At 52.1% G+C, this 20,904-nt stretch overlaps 1 protein-coding gene across 4 annotated transcripts in view; it reads right to left on the bottom strand.

The window, feature by feature from the left end:
- Positions 1-11,925, bottom strand: part of LOC136611142 (proton-coupled amino acid transporter 1-like) — a 34,221-nt gene extending 22,296 nt beyond the window's left edge. For 2 of the 4 annotated variants that reach the window (XM_066590425.1, XM_066590429.1), the window contains exons 1-6: positions 11,839-11,925; positions 9,515-9,559; positions 4,055-4,214; positions 2,567-2,657; positions 693-781; positions 495-590 (exon numbers count right to left, since the gene is read on the bottom strand). In XM_066590425.1, coding sequence (XP_066446522.1) covers positions 495-590; positions 693-781; positions 2,567-2,657; positions 4,055-4,209 — 431 coding nt within the window. In that variant the 5' untranslated portion in view covers positions 4,210-4,214; positions 9,515-9,559; positions 11,839-11,925. Of the gene's footprint in view, positions 1-494; positions 591-692; positions 782-2,566; positions 2,658-4,054; positions 4,217-9,514; positions 9,560-11,838 lie in introns of all 4 variants that reach the window. The other 2 variants (XM_066590427.1, XM_066590428.1) reach the window with 2 other exon arrangements.
- Between the last annotated feature and the right edge of the window lie 8,979 nt (positions 11,926-20,904).

Below are 20,904 nucleotides of genomic sequence, written 5' to 3'. Positions count from 1 at the left end.
CGGTGTGACCGCGGCGTCTGTCATGCGGAGGCTTTCATATCCCACAATTCTCACGATCAGTAGTTCAATCACCCCCGATCATAAGGTTACCCCCGACCTAAGAGGACAGCTTTATACCTTGGCATACATTTGTCGCACCTCCCTCCTGTGCGCTCCTCAGTTAGGCCGGCGTATAACACACCGTTCTACGTAAATCTCCCCCGTAGTTTGAAGAAGTTCTTCTCTATTATTATATTTGCATAGCCTTGTCCCCCCGAAGAGCAGAGCCATGCCAATGCGTAATACGGCCACACAAGGAGGGACATTTGCAAGAGGCGGCCATCTGCTGCTTCCTGGCGCCAATGTCCTGCCTTTCCAGCACCTATGCGGGCGCCGAGGAGTTTAGCGCAAGGATGCGGCTATTTAGTGCCCCCCCCCCCCCATTGTGTGACCAGAGACCCCTAGTGCGACGCTCGTCTCCAGCACTGTGACTCTAGGACAGACGTACTCCATACCTTCCCCAGGCGGCCCGGTCTCTCAGCCACGGACTGGTAGAGGCCTCCATACTGTACATCACCGCGTCTCCGTAATCCACAAACTGACGCTGAGTCCTTAACGACAGAAAACGAGATCAGGAGGGAAAATCTCCAAGAGCCGCCTTCATCCTGCTGGATCCATCATCTACTAATAGGAGGCCAAGACAGAGCACTTACCTCTGACAGATGTGGTTGGCACATTTTACCAAGAGGTCCATGCAATGCACAGCGATGATCCCCATAACGACCAGACTCAGAGGACCCAACTACAAGACAGGGGGGGGAATCAAAAATACTGATATATTATAGAATACAGTCGGACACTTTATTAGAGACACTGGCCTTCTGTGATTGGAGCTTCCCTGTATTCTCCCCGTGACCCCGGAGCGCAGCATTAAATCATGGGACACGTTTTCTGTGGATCAGTTTCAGTGTGAATCCACATTAGATGATAGAATTCAACGATCTGAGCGACTTCTAACGAGGACTAGTCATATGTGCTGGACTAGCCGGGGCCAGGATGTCCCTGCCAACCACGGGGGGAGAGGGTTCTAGTACAAATGATGTGGACAGCATATGGGAATGGCATCACTGAGGGAGAATAGGCAGCAAAAGGATCCTGTGGACAAACAGCTCATTGCCAATAGGGGTCAGAGGAGGGCGTCAAGAATCATTCTGATGAACAGCTCTCTACAGTCAAGGAAATTACAGCCAAATACAACGCTGGTGCTCCAACTAACATGTCCGAATACACAACATCACTGTTCCTCAGCACGGATGGGCTATAACAGCAGACGACAAGTTCCAGCGCCATTACTGTCCAAGAGAAACAGGTGGGCAAAAGAATGCAAAAATGGCATTACTGAGCTGTGAAGAACATCGTTTGGTCGCATGAATCCAGATTTGCCCATGCTGATGGGAGGTCAGAATTTAGTGCAAGCAGCATGAATCGCTGACCCCTTCCTGTTCAGACCATGTCAGTACTTCCATCTGATCTGCAGCTTCCTGTCCGCAGGGGCCGAGATTGCTGCAGAATGATGTCAGGCACCTAGTAGCGTTTACACCACAAAGACCTGCTGCGGTTCTCAAGGCCAAAAGAGGTCCAACGCGCCTCTAAATGGGGGGCTCTAATAAAGTGGTCATACAGTGTGAGGTTCACGTATGTATGTATGTATGTGTGTACGTGTGTATGTGTGTATGTGTGTAACACCCAGCCCAGCTACGTCTCCTTTATAGCTTATGACCAGGCACACTATAGCAGTTTTCCACTATATAAATGGAGGTACAGCCCATAGAGCGATGGGTTTCGGATCCGGCAGCGTCATACACACATGATTGGCTCCGGGCCCGCTTTGTTCCAGCACTTTGTTGCTCAGTAACCCAAGCCGGAAGGACATCAGATTTGCCATAATCACTAATTGAGGGGCTTTTTGATCCTTCTAAGTAAAATGAACAGAGAAATACAAGCCGCCGATGCAATTTGTCATCTAAACCAAGGGACGCACCGACAAGAAGAAGAAGAAGAACAGCTCTCTGCCCCCCCCCCCCCCCCGTCATCCAGAGAAGAAGCGCATCGAGTAATGAAATTGGATAATATACACAACATGAATCGGCAGCATCATGTACGAGGCTAAATGGGAAGACGCAGAAGAGAGAAGCTTGTCTAGAGCCAATTAACCCTTTAGTGACCGGCCCATTTTCTGCTATAAAGGGGTTGTCGTCTTGTAAACCATGGCTGTCCTATCCTCAGGATAAGTCATCAGTAGAAGATTAGTGGACATTTAAATGCCCTCTCAAATATCAAAACTGACAGCAGCATTTAAAGGGTTAAAATCAGAGTTCTCCCTGATCATGCCCGTTTCGGGAGAGTGTCGGCTGTTAAGAGACAGCCAATACCTGCCATGTATGGAGCGGGTTCAGCTCCCAGGCCCAGTCTATACACAGTATACGCTCCGGATGGCCCTAACTGCAAGGAGTATGTGCCATTAGGATATGTGTAGCCGTATGCATGATGTGAAGGGGTTAAAAAAAGCTACTTAAGTGTTTCATACCACAATGCCAGCATTTTTCACAGCCAACGGTAGTCCGAGGAGGCCGGTCCCGATGTTCCCTTTTAGCAAATGTATCAATGTCTGGAGCCATCTGCAGGAAAGAGAAAGAAAGCGATGATGATGATGATGATGATGACGATGATGATGACATCGGGCCGTCCAGCCATCAGCGTCACACAGCAACTCCGTACAATAAAAACAACTTACATGTTACATGAATGCTACTGCAGACTGTACGGTGCTTTACTTGCTACAGCAGCACTTTGTGCTCCAGAGCAGCCCTTCCTTCTTTAAAGCAAGCAATCAGATGACTTGGGGATTTTTTGCAATAGGTTGCAGCAAGTTGCAAAGTGGCCACATTCACTTACATGAAGTACTGCAATCTTTGGCCAAAGTCACCTTGTAGCCCAAGCCTTAACTGGCGCAGATCTTCCCTCCTCCCAGCGCAACAGTGGTTGCCCAACTCTTAAAACGGCCACTAAAGCTAAAAACACGTTTTTTCATCTCTGCCCCCTACATCTGATTGCCTGTCACACTCTGGAGATCTCCTCCGTGTATTCCAGTCACTTCCATGCAGTGCAGCCCCCTGTCTGATGCTTATCAGCCACCACCTGGAAGCTGGGATTTGTGATTTCTACTTTCACGTCAATTTCATGATGCATCAGCATAGCATTAGCTGAGGCTATATCGTTTATAACAGTCCATAATTATACAGTCATAGAGCCGTGATCTCCTCTATTATAACTGTGTGACAGTAACCGAAGAAATTTTATGTCCTCCCTAAGGCAGTTCTTTACATATGGGAATCGTATGCACAGTAATGCTAATAATTAGTACACATCAAGGAATTGCTGTGCATGCGGGTCACTTTTATCAAAGAATGGGGTACAGCGATCAGCATATATCCAGCCTGCAGTCAATGTGGGAGGAGCTGGATGCTGACAGCTTCATACACATTGCAGCGGGCCAGGATGCTAGAGCAGGTATTGGATTCAATGGCAGCTGCACCAGCATTACCAACCTGGGCCACCGTACTGGGGACATAGCCGTCGCCTCCTACTACATTGACAAGTAGCTGATTGGGACCGAACCGCGGCTTTGGCGGCCCACCGTAATGCCATCCAACATCTCCCAGCCATAAGGCTTGGTGACGTCCATTGGCTTTTAAACCTGAAGCAGGTTTACGGGACGTCACCAATGACGTCCCTGACGACCTCCCATTGGCTGCAGCGGTCACATGGGTAAGCAAGTGATGTAAATAGAAGACCGGAGCAGCAATGAGATGCAGCAGGGTAGCAGTGCACAGTATTAGCATTGGGGCTCAGAAAAACCCTTTAAGACGCGGACAACCGCACAGGACGTGTCAGGAATATCTAATAGATGGGGGCCAATCGCAGTTAGGGAGAGGCGGCCATGTATGTGTGGGAATGGCATAAACGGCCGAGCAAGCTGCAAGATTAGTAAATAGCGGTGCGGCGATGAACTCACGTAGTGCTGCTGCTGCCGTGCTCCCCGAGCCGCTCGTACTGCCTGGGTCTGGGGACAAAGCTGTTGATCATCCCCGGGGGGTTCTCCTCGATGGGGCTGGCCTCCGTGGAGCTGTAGTCGTTGTAGGCATCCGTTGTCAGCCTCGTGGTATCCATGACGCCTACATACAAAAAAGTGTTATGAGTTTAAGCACAATACTGGGGGGGGAGGGGGGGCAGGAGGCAAACATGTACAGAAAGAGGCCGTCCCAAAACCTCTGCTTACTGGTTCGAGGCCCGCGCCACCCCAGCGCTACACTGCCTGCTAGTCCTGCAAATAGTGAGGTTTGGTATACAGGCTGGCCGCTGCAGCCAGTCACAGTGCTCTAATGAGGCCTCTGATTGGCTGCAGCAGTCACAGTGCTCTAATGAGGCCTCTGATTGGCTGCAGCAGTCAGCTGTTCCCGTATGTCCCATAGACTAAATAGAGAGCAGCTGCCAATTTCTTCCCATCACCTCTACCCTTATATGTATAGTGGGGGACAGAGTCCTCTGTTCTCTTGGATAATAGGGGAGGTGGAGGATCACTGCAATAAAATATTTATGGCCAATTAAAATGCGCACTCAAGAAGATGATTGGAGAATTGAGAGGTGGTGATGGCCGCGGGTACAAAGACTGGACTCACAGACTACGTTTTTTTTTCAATTTTATCTTAATTTCTGTATGCACAGTAATGCTAATAATTAGTAGGTATTAAGGAATTGCTGCACATTCAGGTCACTACTGTCAAAGAATGGGGTACAAACCTTAGCTCTGTCCACAAATTATGGGGTTCTTTTTCTTCTCTTCATCACTCCCCCTCATCCCCCCCTTACCCCGCAAGTTCAGTCCTCCCCCTCATCACTGCCCCCAACGTATAGTCCTCTCCCCTGCATCACTGCCCCCCCCCCCATGTACAGTTCTCTCCACCCCACGTCCCGTCCTCCCCCCCCCCCATCACTGCCCCGCCACGTCCCGTCCTCCCCCCCCCATCACTGCCCCCCCACGTCCCGTCCTCCCCCCCATCACTGCCCCCCCACGTCCAGTCCTCCCCCCCATCACTGCCCCCCCACGTCCAGTCCCCCCCCCCATCACTGCCCCCCCACGTCCCGTCCTCTCCCCCCCATCACTGCCCCCCCACGTCCCATCCTCCCCCCCATCACTGCCCCCCCACGTCCAGTCCTCTCCCCCCATCACTGCCCCCCCCATGTCCAGTCCTCTCCACCCCCCCATCACTGCCCCCCCACGTCCAGTCCTCTCCACCCCCCCATCACTGCCCCCCCACGTCCAGTCCTCTCCACCCCCCCATCACTGCCCCCCCACGTCCAGTCCTCTCCACCCCCCCATCACTGCCCCCCCACGTCCAGTCCTCTCCACCCCCCCATCACTGCCCCCCCACGTCCAGTCCTCTCCACCCCCCCATCACTGCCCCCCCACGTCCAGTCCTCTCCACCCCCCCATCACTGCCCCCCCCACGTCCAGTCCTCTCCACCCCCCCATCACTGCCCCCCCCACGACCTGTCCTCTCCCCCCATCACTGCCCCCCCCACGTCCAGTCCTCTCCCCCCCCACCATCACTCCCCCCTTACGTTCCATCCTCCCCCCCCCATCACTGAACCCCCACGTCCCGTCCTCCCCCCCCATCACTGCCCCCCCACGTCCAGTCCTCCCCCCCATCACTGCCCCCCCACGTCCCATCCTCTCCCCCCATCACTGCCCCCCCACGTCCCGTCCCCCCCCCCCATCACTGCGCCCCCACGTCCAGTCCTCCCCCCCATCACTGCCCCCCCACGTCCCATCCTCTCCCCCCATCACTGCCCCCCCACGTCCCGTCCTCTCCCCCCCATCACTGCCCCCCCACGTCCCGTCCTCTCCCCCCCATCACTGCCCCCCCACGTCCAGTCCTCTCCACCCCCCATCACTGCCCCCCCCCACGACCAGTCCCCCCCCCCCCATCACTGCCCCCCCAACGTCCAGTCCTCTGCCCCCTCACGTCCCATCCTCTCCACCCCCCCATCACTGCCCCCCCACGTCCAGTCCTCTCCACCCCCCCATCACTGCCCCCCCACGTCCAGTCCTCTCCACCCCCCCCATCACTGCCCCCCCACGTCCAGTCCTCTCCACCCCCCCATCACTGCCCCCCCCACGACCTGTCCTCTCCCCCCATCACTGCCCCCCCCCACGTCCAGTCCTCTCCCCCCCCATCACTGCCCCCCCACGACCTGTCCTCTCCCCCCATCACTGCCCCCCCCCACGTCCAGTCCTCTCCCCCCCCATCACTGCCCCCCCACGTCCAGTCCTCTCCCCCCCACCATCACTGCCCCCTCACGTCCCGTCCTCCCCCCCCATCACTGAACCCCCACGTCCCGTCCTCCCCCCCCATCACTGCCCCCCCACGTCCAGTCCTCCCCCCCCATCACTGCCCCCCCACGTCCCATCCTCTCCCCCCATCACTGCCCCCCCACGTCCCGTCCTCTCCCCCCCATCACTGCCCCCCCACGTCCAGTCCTCTCCACACCCCATCACTGCCCCCCCCCACGACCAGTCCTCCCCCCCCATCACTGCCCCCCCAACGTCCAGTCCTCTGCCCCCTTACGTCCCATCCTCTCCCCCCCCCATCACTGGCCCCCCCCACATCCCATCCTCTCCCCCCATCACTGCCCGCCCACGTCCCATCCTTCCCCCCCCCTCCCACGTCCCATCCTCCCCCCGGCCCCCCCCCCACATCCCATCCTCCCCCCGCCCCCCCCACGTCCCATCCTCCCCCCCATCACTGCCCGCCCACGTCCCGCCCCCCCCCCATCGCTGCCCCCCCACGTCCCATCCTCCCCCCCCCATCACTGCCCCCCAACGTCCCGTCCTCCCCCCCATCACTGCCCCCCCCCCACGTCCAGTCCTCTCTCCCCCCACCATCACTGCCCCCCACGTCCAGACCTCCCCCCCACCATCACTGCCCCCCCACACGTCCCGTCCCCCCCACATCCCGTCCTCCCCCCCATCACTGCCCCCCCACATCCAGTCCCCCCCCCCATCACTGCCCCTCCACGTCCTGTCCTCCCCCTCCCATCACTGCCCCCCCACGCCCCCCCCCGTCCAGTCCCCCCTCCCCCATCACTGCCCTTACCGCAATATTAGCCCCGCCCACAGGGCCAGGGTGCTATAGATGTCACAATTCTCATAAAAATTAGGATCGTAGTGAAGTGATCAAATTACTTCAGTCAACCACCCAGCCGACCGCCAGCAGATGGCGGGTGCTGTCGGGGGGTGGGGCACGGGGTAAGGGCTTATCGCGGTCCAATATCAGACATAATATGAAGCAGTGATCTGCAGTCACCGACTGTACAACTACAACTCCCAGCATGCACTGCCAGTCACTGGCAGGTGCCACAGAGCCGGCATCTCATGAAGCAGCTGATCACTAGCTAGTGCCAGGAGAAAATGTTCAGGGTGGCGAGTCGCCTGGTGCCAGTCCAGCTAATACGCATAAACAGACTCTGTTCGTGAGCGGGAAGCAATGCCTGCTGGGAACGCGGCCGCTTCCAGTAACGGCCCACGGATAGAACGCTGACATACAGCCGCTATGAACGAGCGGTAAATCTGAGGCCGCGTCGAGAACACGTCTGTGCGGGGGATTGCACAATCCGAGACTTTTGTACCTAAAAAACAGTTGTCTCATCGAAAAAGTGCAGAATCAGGAGATCCGAGAGCAGAGAGTATAAATAACCCTGGAGACAGTCAGCAATACCGCGCCAACCACACAGGAGCGTGCCAACGGCAGCGCTGGGGTTTACCCTTCTACTTCCCTGTTGTACCGCCTCTAGCTTGGATACAAGATGTGATACAGGCAGGCATGGCTGTGGCACCGTGAGACCAAATGTCCTTCAGCCAAGCCCCTGGAAATGGCCTGACAGACACAGAGACCTGTAACAATGGTGCCACCTGTCTCCGGATGATGGACAGCAGTTGGAGATGCTCATACTTGTTGGAAGATCAGACGCTCCTCTCAACTGGTGGTCTGTCGGGGGTCCTCAGCCCGGTCACCCTGTGTGCCCCCATCCACTGGTCCCAACACCCCCTAACAGTCTGGTCAGACATTCCTCTCTACTGGTGGTCTGTAGGGGGCGTCCTGAGCCCAGTCACCCTGTGTGCCCCCATCCACTGGTCCCAACACCCCCTAACAGTCTGGACAGACTTCTCTCTACTGGTGGTCTGTAGGGGCGTTCTGATCCCGGTCACCTTGTGTGCCCTCACACATCCACTGGTCCCAACAGCTCCTAACAGTCTGGTCAGATGCTCCTCTCTACTGGTGGTCTGTCGGGGGTCCTCAGCCCGGTCACCCTGTGTGCCCCCATCCACTGGTCCCAACATCCCCTAACAGTCTGGTCAGCTGCTCCTCTCTACTGGTGGTCTGTCGGGGGTCCTCAGCCCGGTCACCCTGTGTGCCCCCATCCACTGGTCCCAACATCCCCTAACAGTCTGGTCAGATGCTCCTCTCTACTGGTGGTCTGTAGGGGGGTCCTCAGCCCGCTCACCCTGTGTGCCCGCATCCACTGGTCCCAACACCTCCTAACAGTCTGGTCACAATGGCCCAGTGGGGGACAATTCCTCGAAACGACCATCCGGCTTCACACACCCAATAACGCGCCCCTCTCAGACTCTGGTAACGGGGTGACATCTCTTCTCTGCGTCGTAGAGACGTCTAGTGGTCAACAAGCTCTACAAGCAGAAGAAGAGGTCACTACACACAAGGAGCCTCCGATAGCCTCTTATAGGCCAAGGGGGGAACCACTTTTAGGGCCTCCAGTGACAAAACCGTCCATCTAATCACCACAACTCTCATCATTTACTGAGATGGAACTGCATGCCGGGGTTTGTAGCACAATGAGGATTCTCCGCGGTCAGCCTATCTGTCAGGTATCTGTCATCTACCGAAGCCCCCAGATACAATAATTGTAAACCCCAACCTCTAATCCTTTGCAGGCGCCGTAATAAACCCTGCGCGCCTCAGCTCTCCTTCACTAGCCAACCTCATTGACGTACTGCGCACGTGCCTTGAGGATCGTTACTCCCACAGCGTCCAAGGTCAGCTGACTGCGGGACTAACGATCCTCACGGCGCGTGCGCAGAACACCGCTGGAGCCTCAGCAAGCAAGAGAGAGCCAATGCATGCGGGTGGGGATTACAGCGAAGAAGACAAATCAGTATGCATGCACAGGCCTGTGCCCGGGCGGCGCTGGGGGGCATCGGACTCTCCGCAACTCATCTTAATACAGTGCAGGAAACCATCAGAAGGAGACGAACGGTACCGGCACGGACTGCACAACTCATTAGCAAGAAGGAAATCTCTTGGCAGCGCTGTTATAGGTGTATCGCTGATTACATTGTAATCACTAGGTTCCCTTTACATTTTTCTTGCAGGAAAGACGTAAATCATTTACTGACCTGTTGGAGACGCGGACAAATCACCGTTAATCTATGAGGGAACGACTGCCACGGCGAACAACCCAGGGGAAGAAAAATGATACATTAATACAAAATCATGTACAACATTAATTTAACATAAATTATGTCAACCTAAGTCAGAAAAGGTTTTTAACTCTTTGCAATCCAATTTTGGATTCAGGGTTTCCTAGGGGGCTTTCTCTTTCTGCCATTATACAATGGCGCCATCTGCTGGCTAGAGCCAGTACTGCAGTATATGACATTCTGGAGAGGCCCCCGACAACAGAGCGGCCAGTAATCTACAGTAAGAATACCCTGCCTGACGTCTTCAGACATCGGAAGCTGTACAGCCTTCAATCAGAATGTCTTTAGATGTCAGACAGTGGATTGGAAAGGGTTAAGTTTACCCATCAGGACTCTGGTTCCCAGGTGAATATCCAGTAGCCGTCAGGGCCGCACGTAGCGTTTCCCTATAACTACCCCGTTTAAGGTTATATAGTATTCCGAAAACGCCCGCTGACTGCAAACGTCTCTGTTGCGATGATTTAAGGAGCTTCATCAGGACTCTAGAAACTTCTCCAGCAGTAAGCCCATTATACCATAAAAAAAATACATCCTGCCCCCCTGTCCTCGGACCCCCAAAGCAGAGCGGCCCACGCTGCCCCACAGCTGGCTTCCTGGTAAACGGGCAGGGGAAGCACATGACCACTGCGGCCAATCAGAAGCCCATAACTCCTGGCATGATGCCCAGGATATAATCTCTGATGCCAGGAGTGCCAATGGGCACGCTGCAGTCTATGGTTGACCACAGCGGCCATTCAGAAGCCCATAACTCCTGGCATCATGACACCCAGGATATGATCTCGGATGCCAGGAGCGCCAATGGGCACGCTGCAGTCTATGGTTGGCCACAGCGGTCAATCAGAAGCCCATAACTCCTGGCATCATGACGCCCAGGATATGATCTCTGATACCAGGAGCGCCAATAGGCACACTGCAGTCTATGGTTGGCCACAGCGGTCAATCAGAAGCCCATAACGCCTGGCATCATGACGCCCAGGATATGATTTCTGATGCCAGGAGCGCCAATGGGCACGCTGCAGTCTATGGTTGACCACAGCGGTCAATCAGAAGCCCATGACCCCTGGCATCATGACCCCCAAGATATGATCTGATGCCAGGAGCGCCAATGGGCACGCTGCAGTCTATGGTTGGCCACAGCAGTCAATCAGAAGCTTATAACTCGTGGCATCATGACACCCAGGATATGATCTCCGATGCCAGGAGTGCCAATGGGCACGCTGCAGTCTATGGTTGGCCACAGCGGTCAATCAGAAGCCCATAACTCCTGGCATCATGACGCCAAGGATATGATCTCTGATGCCAGGAGCACCAATGGGCACGCTGCAGTCTATGGTTGGCCACAGCGGTCAATCAGAAGCCCATAACTCCTGGCATCATGACGCCCAGGATATGATCTCTGATGCCAGGAGCGCCAATGGGCACGCTGCAGTCTATGGTTGGCCACAGCGGCCAATCAGAAGCCCATAACTCCTGGCATCATGACACCCAGGATATGATCTCCGATGCCAGGAGTGCCAATGGGCACGCTGCAGTCTATGGTTGGCCACAGCGGCCATTCAGAAGCCCACGACTCCTGGCATCATGACCCCCAAGATATGATCTGATGCCAGGAGTGCCAATGGGCACGCTGCTGTCTATGGTTGGCCACAGCGGTCAATCAGAAGCCCATAACTCCTGGCATCATGACGCCCAGGATATGATCTCTGATGCCAGGAGTGCCAATGGGCACGCTGCAGTCTATGGTTGGCCACAGCTGTCAATCAGAAGCCCATAACTCCTGGCATCATGACACCCAGGATATGATCTCTGATGCCAGGAGTGCCAATGGGCACACTGCAGTCTATGGTTGGCCACAGCGGTCACGCGCCTCCGGCCGGCCATCTACATCGATGGATGCATGACAGGATTTAGGATTTTTTTGAAAATGGGGAGGAAAATACAAAAAAGGTTTGTTCACTGCAATCTCATTGGGCTCTAATGATCAGCAGCGATCGTATATAATATACACCTGTGATGTAGGTCAGACATGGCGGCTCATCACCTCCATAATAATCACTCTACAGCCTGTAACATCTCAGCCACCTCCCCTGGATCCCCTCCCGCACCGGGATTAGCACTCTCCATATATTGTCCCTCTCCTGCTCCCGTGATTCAGGACAACGCATAGAGAAGAATTTTGACCCTCGGCTGCCCCCGTACTGATGGGCATACTCCTATAAAAGCACAGAGCCCGTACTTACAGCCCCGTCTCGGCGGCCACACTTCCTGCTCCTCCGTTCTGCGAGCTTCACATCCTTATGTCCAGCAGCACACGCTCCGGTCACGTGAGCAGCAGATCACCTGACTGTCACCATGGCTACTGTCTGACTACTGTTCTTTTTTTTTTTACATGCTTTAAAAAACTTTATTGTTTTTCCAGTATGCTTTCTTACAGTCATTAGGTGGCGCTGTAACTATAGACAGCTGTAGTGTCAGAATATCATCGGAAGCTGAATCTAGCCACATGATGGCGCTGTATACCTACAGCTAAAAAAGGAGCTTGAGATGGGTGGATACAATGTCTACAGCTCTAAGCACTGATACCTTACCCTAACGTGTACCCACACAGTAATCCTGCCCCCACGTAATAGTGCGCTCACATGTGCTGCTTGGTAATAGCACCTCTGCTTGTGCCACCCAGTAATAATGCCCCCACATGTACCCCCAGTCAGAGTACTACTGCAGTAATAATGCCCCCACATGTACCCACCTAGTGATAGTGCTACTCCGGTAATAATGCCCCCACATGTGCCCCCAGTCATAGTGCTACTCCAGTAATAATGCCCCCACATTTACCCCCAGTCATAGTGCTACTCCAGTAATAATGCCCCCACATGTGCCCGCAGTCATAGTGCTACTCCAGTAATAATGCCCCCACATGTGCCCGCAGTCATAATGCTACTCCAATAATAATGCCCCCACATGTGCCACCAGTCATAGTACTACTCCAGTAATAATGCCCCCACATGTGCCCGCAGTCATAGTACTACTCCAGTAATAATGCCCCCACATGTGCCCGCAGTCATAATGCTACTCCAATAATAATGCCCCCACATGTGCCACCAGTCATAGTACTACTCCAGTAATAATGCCCCCAAATGTGCCCCCAGTCACAGTAATACTCCAGTAATAATGCCCCCACATGTGCCCCCAGTTATAGTGCTACTCCAGTAATAATGCCCCCACATGTGCCCCCACTCATAGTGCTACTCCAGTAATAATGCCCCCACATGTACCCGCAGTCATAGTGCTACTTCAGTAATAATGCCCCCACATGTACCCCCAGTCATGGTCCTACTCCAGTAATAATACCCCCACATGTGCCCCGAGTCATAGTGCTACTCCAGTAATAATGCCCCCACATGTGCCCACAGTCATAGTGCTACTCCAGTAATAATGCCCCAACATGTAACCCCAGTCATAGTGCTACTCCAGTAATAATGCCCCCACATGTGCCCCCAGTTATAGTGCTACTCCAATAATAATGCCCCCACATATACCCCCAGTAATAGTGATACTCCAGTAATAATGCCCCCACATGTGCCCGCAGTCATAGTGCTACTCCAGTAATAATGCCCCCACATGGGCCCCCAGTTATAGTGCTACTCCAGTAATAATGCCCCCACATGTGCCCCCAGTCATAGTACTACTCCAGTAATAATGCCTCCACATATACCCCCAGTAATAGTGATACTCCAGTAATAATGCCCCCACATGTGCCCGCAGTCATGGTCCTACTCCAGTAATAATACCCCCACATGTGCCACCAGTCATAGTACTACTCCAGTAATAATGCCCCCACATGTGCCCCCAGTCATGGTCCTACTCCAGTAATAATACCCCCACATGTGCCCCGAGTCATAGTGCTACTCCAGTAATAATGCCCCCACATGTACCCCCAGTCATAGTGCTACTTCAGTAATAATGCCCCCACATGTACCCCCAGTCATGGTCCTACTCCAGTAATAATACCCCCACATGTGCCCACAGTCATAGTGCTACTCCAGTAATAATGCCCCAACATGTAACCCCAGTCATAGTGCTACTCCAGTAATAATGCCCCCACATATACCCCCAGTAATAGTGATACTCCAGTAATAATGCCCCCACATGTGCCCGCAGTCATAGTGCTACTCCAGTAATAATGCCCCCACATATACCCCCAGTAATAGTGATACTCCAGTAATAATGCCCCCACATGTGCCCCCAGTCATAGTGCTACTCCAGTAATAATGCCCCCACATATACCCCCAGTAATAGTGATACTCCAGTAATAATGCCCCCACATGTGCCCGCAGTCATAGTGCTACTCCAGTAATAATGCCCCCAGTCACAGTAATACTCCAGTAATAATGCCCCCACATGTGCCCCCAGTTATAGTGCTACTCCAGTAATAATGCCCCCACATGTGCCCCCAGTCATAGTACTACTCCAGTAATAATGCCTCCACATATACCCCCAGTAATAGTGCTACTCCAGTAAAAATGCCCCCACATGTGCCCGCAGTAGAGATGAGCGAACACGTTCGGCTCCGCCCCTTTTTCGCCCGAACACCGAACTTTGCGAACACTTCAGTGTTCGGGCGAAAAAGTTCGGGGGCCGCCGTGGCAGCGCGGGGGGGTGCGGCGGGGAGTGGGGGGGGAGAGGGAGAGAGAGAGGGCTCCCCCCTGTTCCCCGCTACTGCCGCCCGCGCCGCCGCGCATCTCCCCGCCCCCCGGCGGCACCCGGACACTTACGCGCGAACACTGCAGTGTTCGGCAAAGCCGGTGTCCGGGTGCGGATGTGTCCGTAACGGACACGTTCGCTCATCCCTAGCCCGCAGTCATAGTGCTACTGCAGTAATAATACCCCCACATGTGCCCGCAGTCATAGTACTACTCCAGTAATAATGCCCCCACATGTACCCCCCCCCCCCCAGTGATAGTGCTACTCCAGTAATAATGCCCCAACCTGTAACCCCAATCATAGTACTATTCCAGTAATGATGCCCCCACATGTACCACCATACATAGTGCTACTCCAGTAATAATGCCTCCACATGTACCCCCAGTCATAGTGCTACTCCAGTAATAATGCCCCCACATGTGCCCCCAGTCATAGTGCTACTCCAGTAATAATGCCCCCACATGTGCCCGCAGTCATAGTGCTACTCCAGTAATAATGCCCCCACAAGTACCCCAGTCATAGTGATACTGCAGTAATGATGCCCCCACATGTGCCCGCAGTCATAATGCTACTCCAATAATAATGGCCCCACATGTGCCACCAGTCATAGTACTACTCCAGTAATAATGCCCCCACATGTGCCCCCAGTCATAGTACTACTGCGGTAATAATGTCTCCACATGTGCCCGCAGTCATAGTGCTACTCCAGTAATAATGCCCCCACATGTAACCCCAGTCTTAGTACTATTCCAGTAATGATGCCCCCACATGTACTACCATTCATAGTGCTACTCCAGTAATAATGCCCCCACATGTGCCCCCAGTCATAGTACTACTGCGGTAATAATGCCCCCACATGTACCCCCAGTCATAGTGCTACTCCAGTAATAATGCCCCCACATGTGCCCCCAGTCATAATACTACTCCAGTAATAATGCCCCCACATGTGCCCCCAGTCATAATACTACTCCAGTAATAATGCCCCCACATGTAACCCCAGTCATAGTGCTACTCCAGTAATAATGCCCCCACATGTACCCCCAGTCATAGTGCTACTCCAGTAATAATGCCTCCACATGTACCCCCCGTCATAGTGCTACTCCAGTAATAATGCCCCCACATGTGCCCCCACTCATAGTCTTACTCCAGTAATAATGCCCCCACATGTGCCCCCAGTCATAGTACTACTCCAGTAATAATGCCCCCACATGTGCCTGCAGTCATAGTACTACTCTGGTAATAATGCCCCCACATGTGCCCCCACTCATAGTCTTACTCCAGTAATAATGCCCCCACATGTGCCCCCAGTCATAGTACTACTCCAGTAATAATGCCCCCACATGTGCCTGCAGTCATAGTACTACTCCAGTAATAATGCCCCCACATGTACCCCCAGTCATAGTGCTACTCCAGTAATAATGCCTCCACATGTGCCCCCAGTGGTAGTGCTACTCCAGAAATAATACCCCCACATGTGCCCCCAGTCATAGTACTACTCCAGTAATAATACCCCCACATGTGCCCGCAGTCATAGTACTACTCCAGTAATAATACCCCCACATGTGCCCGCAGTCATAGTGCTTCTCTGGTAATAGTGCCCCCATTTAAAAAGCAGCTTCTACTCCCCTTTCCCTCTCCCTGCTCCTGTCTCCACTCACTTCCAGGTAACAAGATCACATTACCGCTGCGCCCCATCACTAGCTTCATTCTATGGCTGAGACCAGTGATTGGCTGCAGTGATCACCTGATCCCGCCATCCAGAAGTGAGCTGGTGAACCATAGTAGTTGTACCGACAGAACAAGAGCATTGAGTATATGTTTATTTTCACTCTATCCCTTTCCAATGGGAAGGTATTGTCATGTTAACATACTGTTAAGCAGAATGTGCTGAGATCATCCTTATATCAGGTGAATGCACCCCCCCCCCCCCCCCCCCACCACCACCAATTACCAACAGGGCAGTTGTCAAACTTCTTTCCAGATTCCAAGACACAGGTCCTGTCGCTGAGAAACCAAAATCGGAACACCGGAATACACTGGTAAATCAGGCTAGAACAGTGGTGACTGATGACACATGTGCCTCATTCACCTCACATAAGGACGCTCCCAACACGTTCTGCTTGAGATAGCACCATCATTCTCATAGCCTGTAATGAAGAAAAATCTCAGAACAAATGCAGTTACATTAAAATGAAGCACGCCATTATATTTCGGGTGAAATTCTCCACCAGTTTGATATATCACACACCTACCATTGGAAAAATGTGTTGAATTCAAGATGACGAAATTCAAAATGGCCGTCATGTTGGTGACATGGCCTAAAAAGTTTCACCCTTGCAACTTGTATGAAAAATGGCATCACCATCTGCTAAACAGGTTTCATTCTATATGGATGTTTCCACACTTTTCAGACACCCCCTATACTTATGGCCCTCGGACCAGAAAGGGTTTTGCACCCCCACTATACAATAGTGGCTCTTAACGCATGACTTTCTGAAACTTGACTCCTTCACGTGTCGCCACTCGTCTCTCGCTGTTACTTGTCCTGGATTGGGAAACTGTTGGCATTAAACAAAAGTTGCATAAAACATAATCATATGGGGAGGTGTCTACAAGAGCGTTGTGTAATTGGTGTATTTAAAGGGATATTCCAACAAGAAAGTTCTGGTTTTAAGAATCCTTAAGGGGTTGTCGGACTGATTTTTTTATTTATTTTTTAAACAAATGGCCATATTATATACCGGTAGTAACAAACCATACGCATTACTGCAGCGGGTTCTGTAATGATGACGATCTCTGTTGAGCGTGGAAGTCATGTGACTGCCGCAGCCATTCAGAGGCCGCAGCATCACTGTTCAGAACTCATATTATCATGAGAATCAGCAGTTATGGTGAAGCTTCTGATTGGCTGCAGCAATCACGTGACTTCTGCTGTCAGCAGAGACTGGCATTATCGCAGGACCCGCTGCAGCACTTCCCAGGGGGATTACTGTCAATGCTCATCATCATAGACGTAACGTCAGGGGTCGCAACGGCGACCCGGCCCTTGCGCTTGAGGGGGCCCAGAGGCCATCCTCCACCATATACAGGTACACTTTCACTTTGCACTGTCGGCGGCCGCGTGATTAGTGCGGTCCGACCCGCAGCATGAGCCAGAGACGAGAGTAGGAGAAGGGAGGAGGAAGGACTCAGAGAGAGGACAGGGGGGATGGAGAAAGAGCAGAGAGGACACAGACACAGACTCACGGCACACGGGCATGGCACGGCATCGAGTGAAGCAGCGATGAAGTCATCTCCCTGCTGCTTTCCTCCTGTCGACACTGTATACAGCTGATCTCCTCACCAGAGAAGTAGTCCAGGCCCGAGGTATGTATCTATCTATCCATCTATCTGCTTGTCTGCCTGTCTGTATGTCTTTCTATGTGTCTGTCTATCTATCATACCTGTCTCATATCTATCTATCTATCTATCTATCTATCTATCTATCTATCTATCTATCTATCTATCTATCTATCTATCTATCTATATCTATCTATCTATCTATCTATCTATCTATCTATCTATCTATCTATCTATCTATCTATCTATCTATCTATCTATCTATCTATCTATCTATCTATCTATATCTATCTATCTATATATCTCATATATATCTCATATCTATCTATCTATCTATCTATCTATCTATCTCATATCTATCTATCTATCTACCTATCTCTCTATCTCATATCTATCTATCTACCTATCTATCTATCTCATATCTATCTATCTATCTATCTATCTATCTATCTATCTATCTATCTATCTATCTATCTCATATCTATCTATCTCTATCTATCTCATATCTATCTATCTATCTATCTCCTATCTATCTATCTATCTATCTATCTACCTATCTCTCTATCTCATATCTATCTATCTATCTACCTATCTATCTATCTCATATCTATCTATCTATCTCCTATCTATCTATCTCTCTCCTATCTATCTATCTATCTATCTATCTATCTATCTATCTATCTATCTCCTATCTATCTATCTATCTCCTATCTATCTATCTATCTATCTATCTATCTATCTATCTATCTATCTATCTCCTATCTATCTCCTATCTATCTATCTCATATCTATCTCATATCTATCTATCTCATATCTATCTAATATCTATCTATGAATCTCTCTCATATCTATGTATCTATCCATCTATGTATCTATTTATCTATCTCTCTCTCTCTCTTAGGCCTCATGCCCACTTGCACGCACGGTGCTGAATCCCGCAGTGACATCTGTGCATGCCCGCGGACATGGAGAGGGACAATACATTACACTCACCTCTCTGGACGCTGCGGGGCTCTCCTCTGTGCAGGCCAGATCTTCTTTCTTCCGGTCGGCAGCTCGCCGTGCACATGCACACCAATTTTTTTTACAAAATCTCCTGCGTATCCGCGGCACAGTACAAAAACAGCTGCGGCTGTACCACGGATACGGATGGCTTCCATAGGCTTCAATGGAAGCCGCGGGAGCCATCTGTGCGGCAGATCTGTAGGAAAATGGAGCATGCTGCGATTTCTTCTCGTGCATGCGACCCGCACGCCGGGAAGGAATCCCATCTGCATGCTTTGGGTTGCCCTACTGATGCTAATGCATCCCTATGGGCAGCAAGACCGACGGATCTCCCGGCGTGTGCCACGCGCAGATTTTATAGAAAAAATCTGCACGTGGACATTGGCCCTCAGGTATAGGTACAGGGGGAGGGGGAAAAGGGCCTGGGGGGGCCCAAGCTGAACTTTTGCACATGGGCCCCTGAGCCTTTAGTTATGCCCCTGCTCATCATGTATCTGCAATAGAGTTATTGCTTCTAGTGCTGTGATCTGCCCTGCAGGGTTTGTTGTCAGCCCCAGGTTCCGTATATGACAGTGCATGAACCAGTACGCTATGTTGACAAAGTACTAGGACACACATAGGAGGTGTTGAAATTCGATTTTATTCACATTTTTCAATACGGTGTTGGGCCGTCTTTGGCCTCAGTGACTACAGTAACCCTCCTAGGACGCTTTCCACCCAATTCCAGTAGTTGTGTGAAGGGATTTGCCTCAATTCCTTGAGGAGAGCTTCAGACAGTCATGTGGGAGATGGGTGTCCACAGACATGGCATTCTAGTTTGTCCCAAACAATGGCAACCTTCCGCATGTAGTTCCTTACAGATGGTTCTGGTACTGATGGATGTTCCAATGGCCTGTGAGACCTCCTGAGTGTTTCGGCAGACGATGTGTGTGATGCCTTCACAGTTTGTACAAGGCTTTGCTGTCCACGTTCTGTCAGTCTACGAGGTCTTCCCGAATGTGGCTGCACTGCATATATGCCAGATGGTTCCCATTTCCGAATAACATTCCCATCAATGGACTTTGGAAGGTCCAAAACTGCTGTGATGTCCCATACTGATTGGTTACTCTCACCACCACCAGACTCCGTTGGAAGTCTGTCAACTCTACATCTCGAGACATTCTGATGGTTTCTGGAATATGTCTGTGTGATACTCTCCTTTTGTATACAGCTGCAAGCAAGACTGTACTTACCAGTGAGGCAGTCCATTCCGCTGCTGCCCTATGGAGAGGCTATAAGGGAGGGCAAAAGTCTCTGCCTTCAAGAGAGTGACCTTAATGAAGATGTGAGCAGCACTGTCACTCCAACGCTGACCCCTTTGAGTTAGGAGCGATGATGCCGCTCCAACGGGTCCAGCTTTCGTGGATGATGAGAGGAGAGTTGCCAGCTCCCTTCATTGAAAAGTGATGATGGCGCTAGCATGTCACCAACTCAGGGACTGTAGAAGAAGCCGATGCGCCAATCGCTGGATGGTACCGTTGAGAGTCGAATAAGGAGCATGCCACACGGTAGGCACTCAACCTCCACCTCTCGCTGGGGGTCAGCACAGGCTAGGCCCTGCTGTAGTGGCTGCTGCTAAAGGAAAAGGCTGGTCAGAAGGCGCAGGGTCTGCGGTTAGGGACTCGGTTTAGAAGGACACAGAGTCGACTGCTCGGCCGAAAGAGTATAGAAGGAGAGGGAATCTCCCACTTGACCAGCTTTGACACCGTCACCTCTGTTTGCACTCGTGTTATGATCATCAACACCTTCACACGTTTGGCCGAATCTTTGTTCCCAATTATCAGCCTGTGTAAAAGTCCCTTTAGACGTGCGATTTCTGTGAATTTCTTGGACTGTAGCGTCTTTAATGCGATGCTTACCAATGGCTGGCTCACGTTTTATGTGAGCCTTTGCGTGGCAGAATCAAGGTGGAACCTCTGAGTTATTTACAGGCCCTGCTGTGCCCCCTGAGTCATTCATACGTGCCTCTGTGCTCCCTGAGTCATTTACAGGCCCCTCTGTGCCCCTTAACCTCCCTAGAGACGGCCCCATTGCCTTTTTACGTCCTAGCTAAGTGGGGTTTAATCCTCAGAAACATGCATCCTCCGAGGATTAAAGCCCTGCAGGCTGTGGACAGAGATTTAAAGTCCCTCTACTCCTTGCTAGCATGTGCAGCCTGGAGCAGAGAGATGTCACCACAGACCACTGTATGCGGTTCCCGGTCACATGATCACTGTTAT

The sequence above is a fragment of the Eleutherodactylus coqui genome, chromosome 2 (genome assembly GCF_035609145.1).
Source record: "Eleutherodactylus coqui strain aEleCoq1 chromosome 2, aEleCoq1.hap1, whole genome shotgun sequence".
NCBI classification, from domain to species: Eukaryota; Metazoa; Chordata; class Amphibia; order Anura; family Eleutherodactylidae; genus Eleutherodactylus; species Eleutherodactylus coqui.
This window is presented reverse-complemented; position numbering and strand designations above follow the sequence as displayed.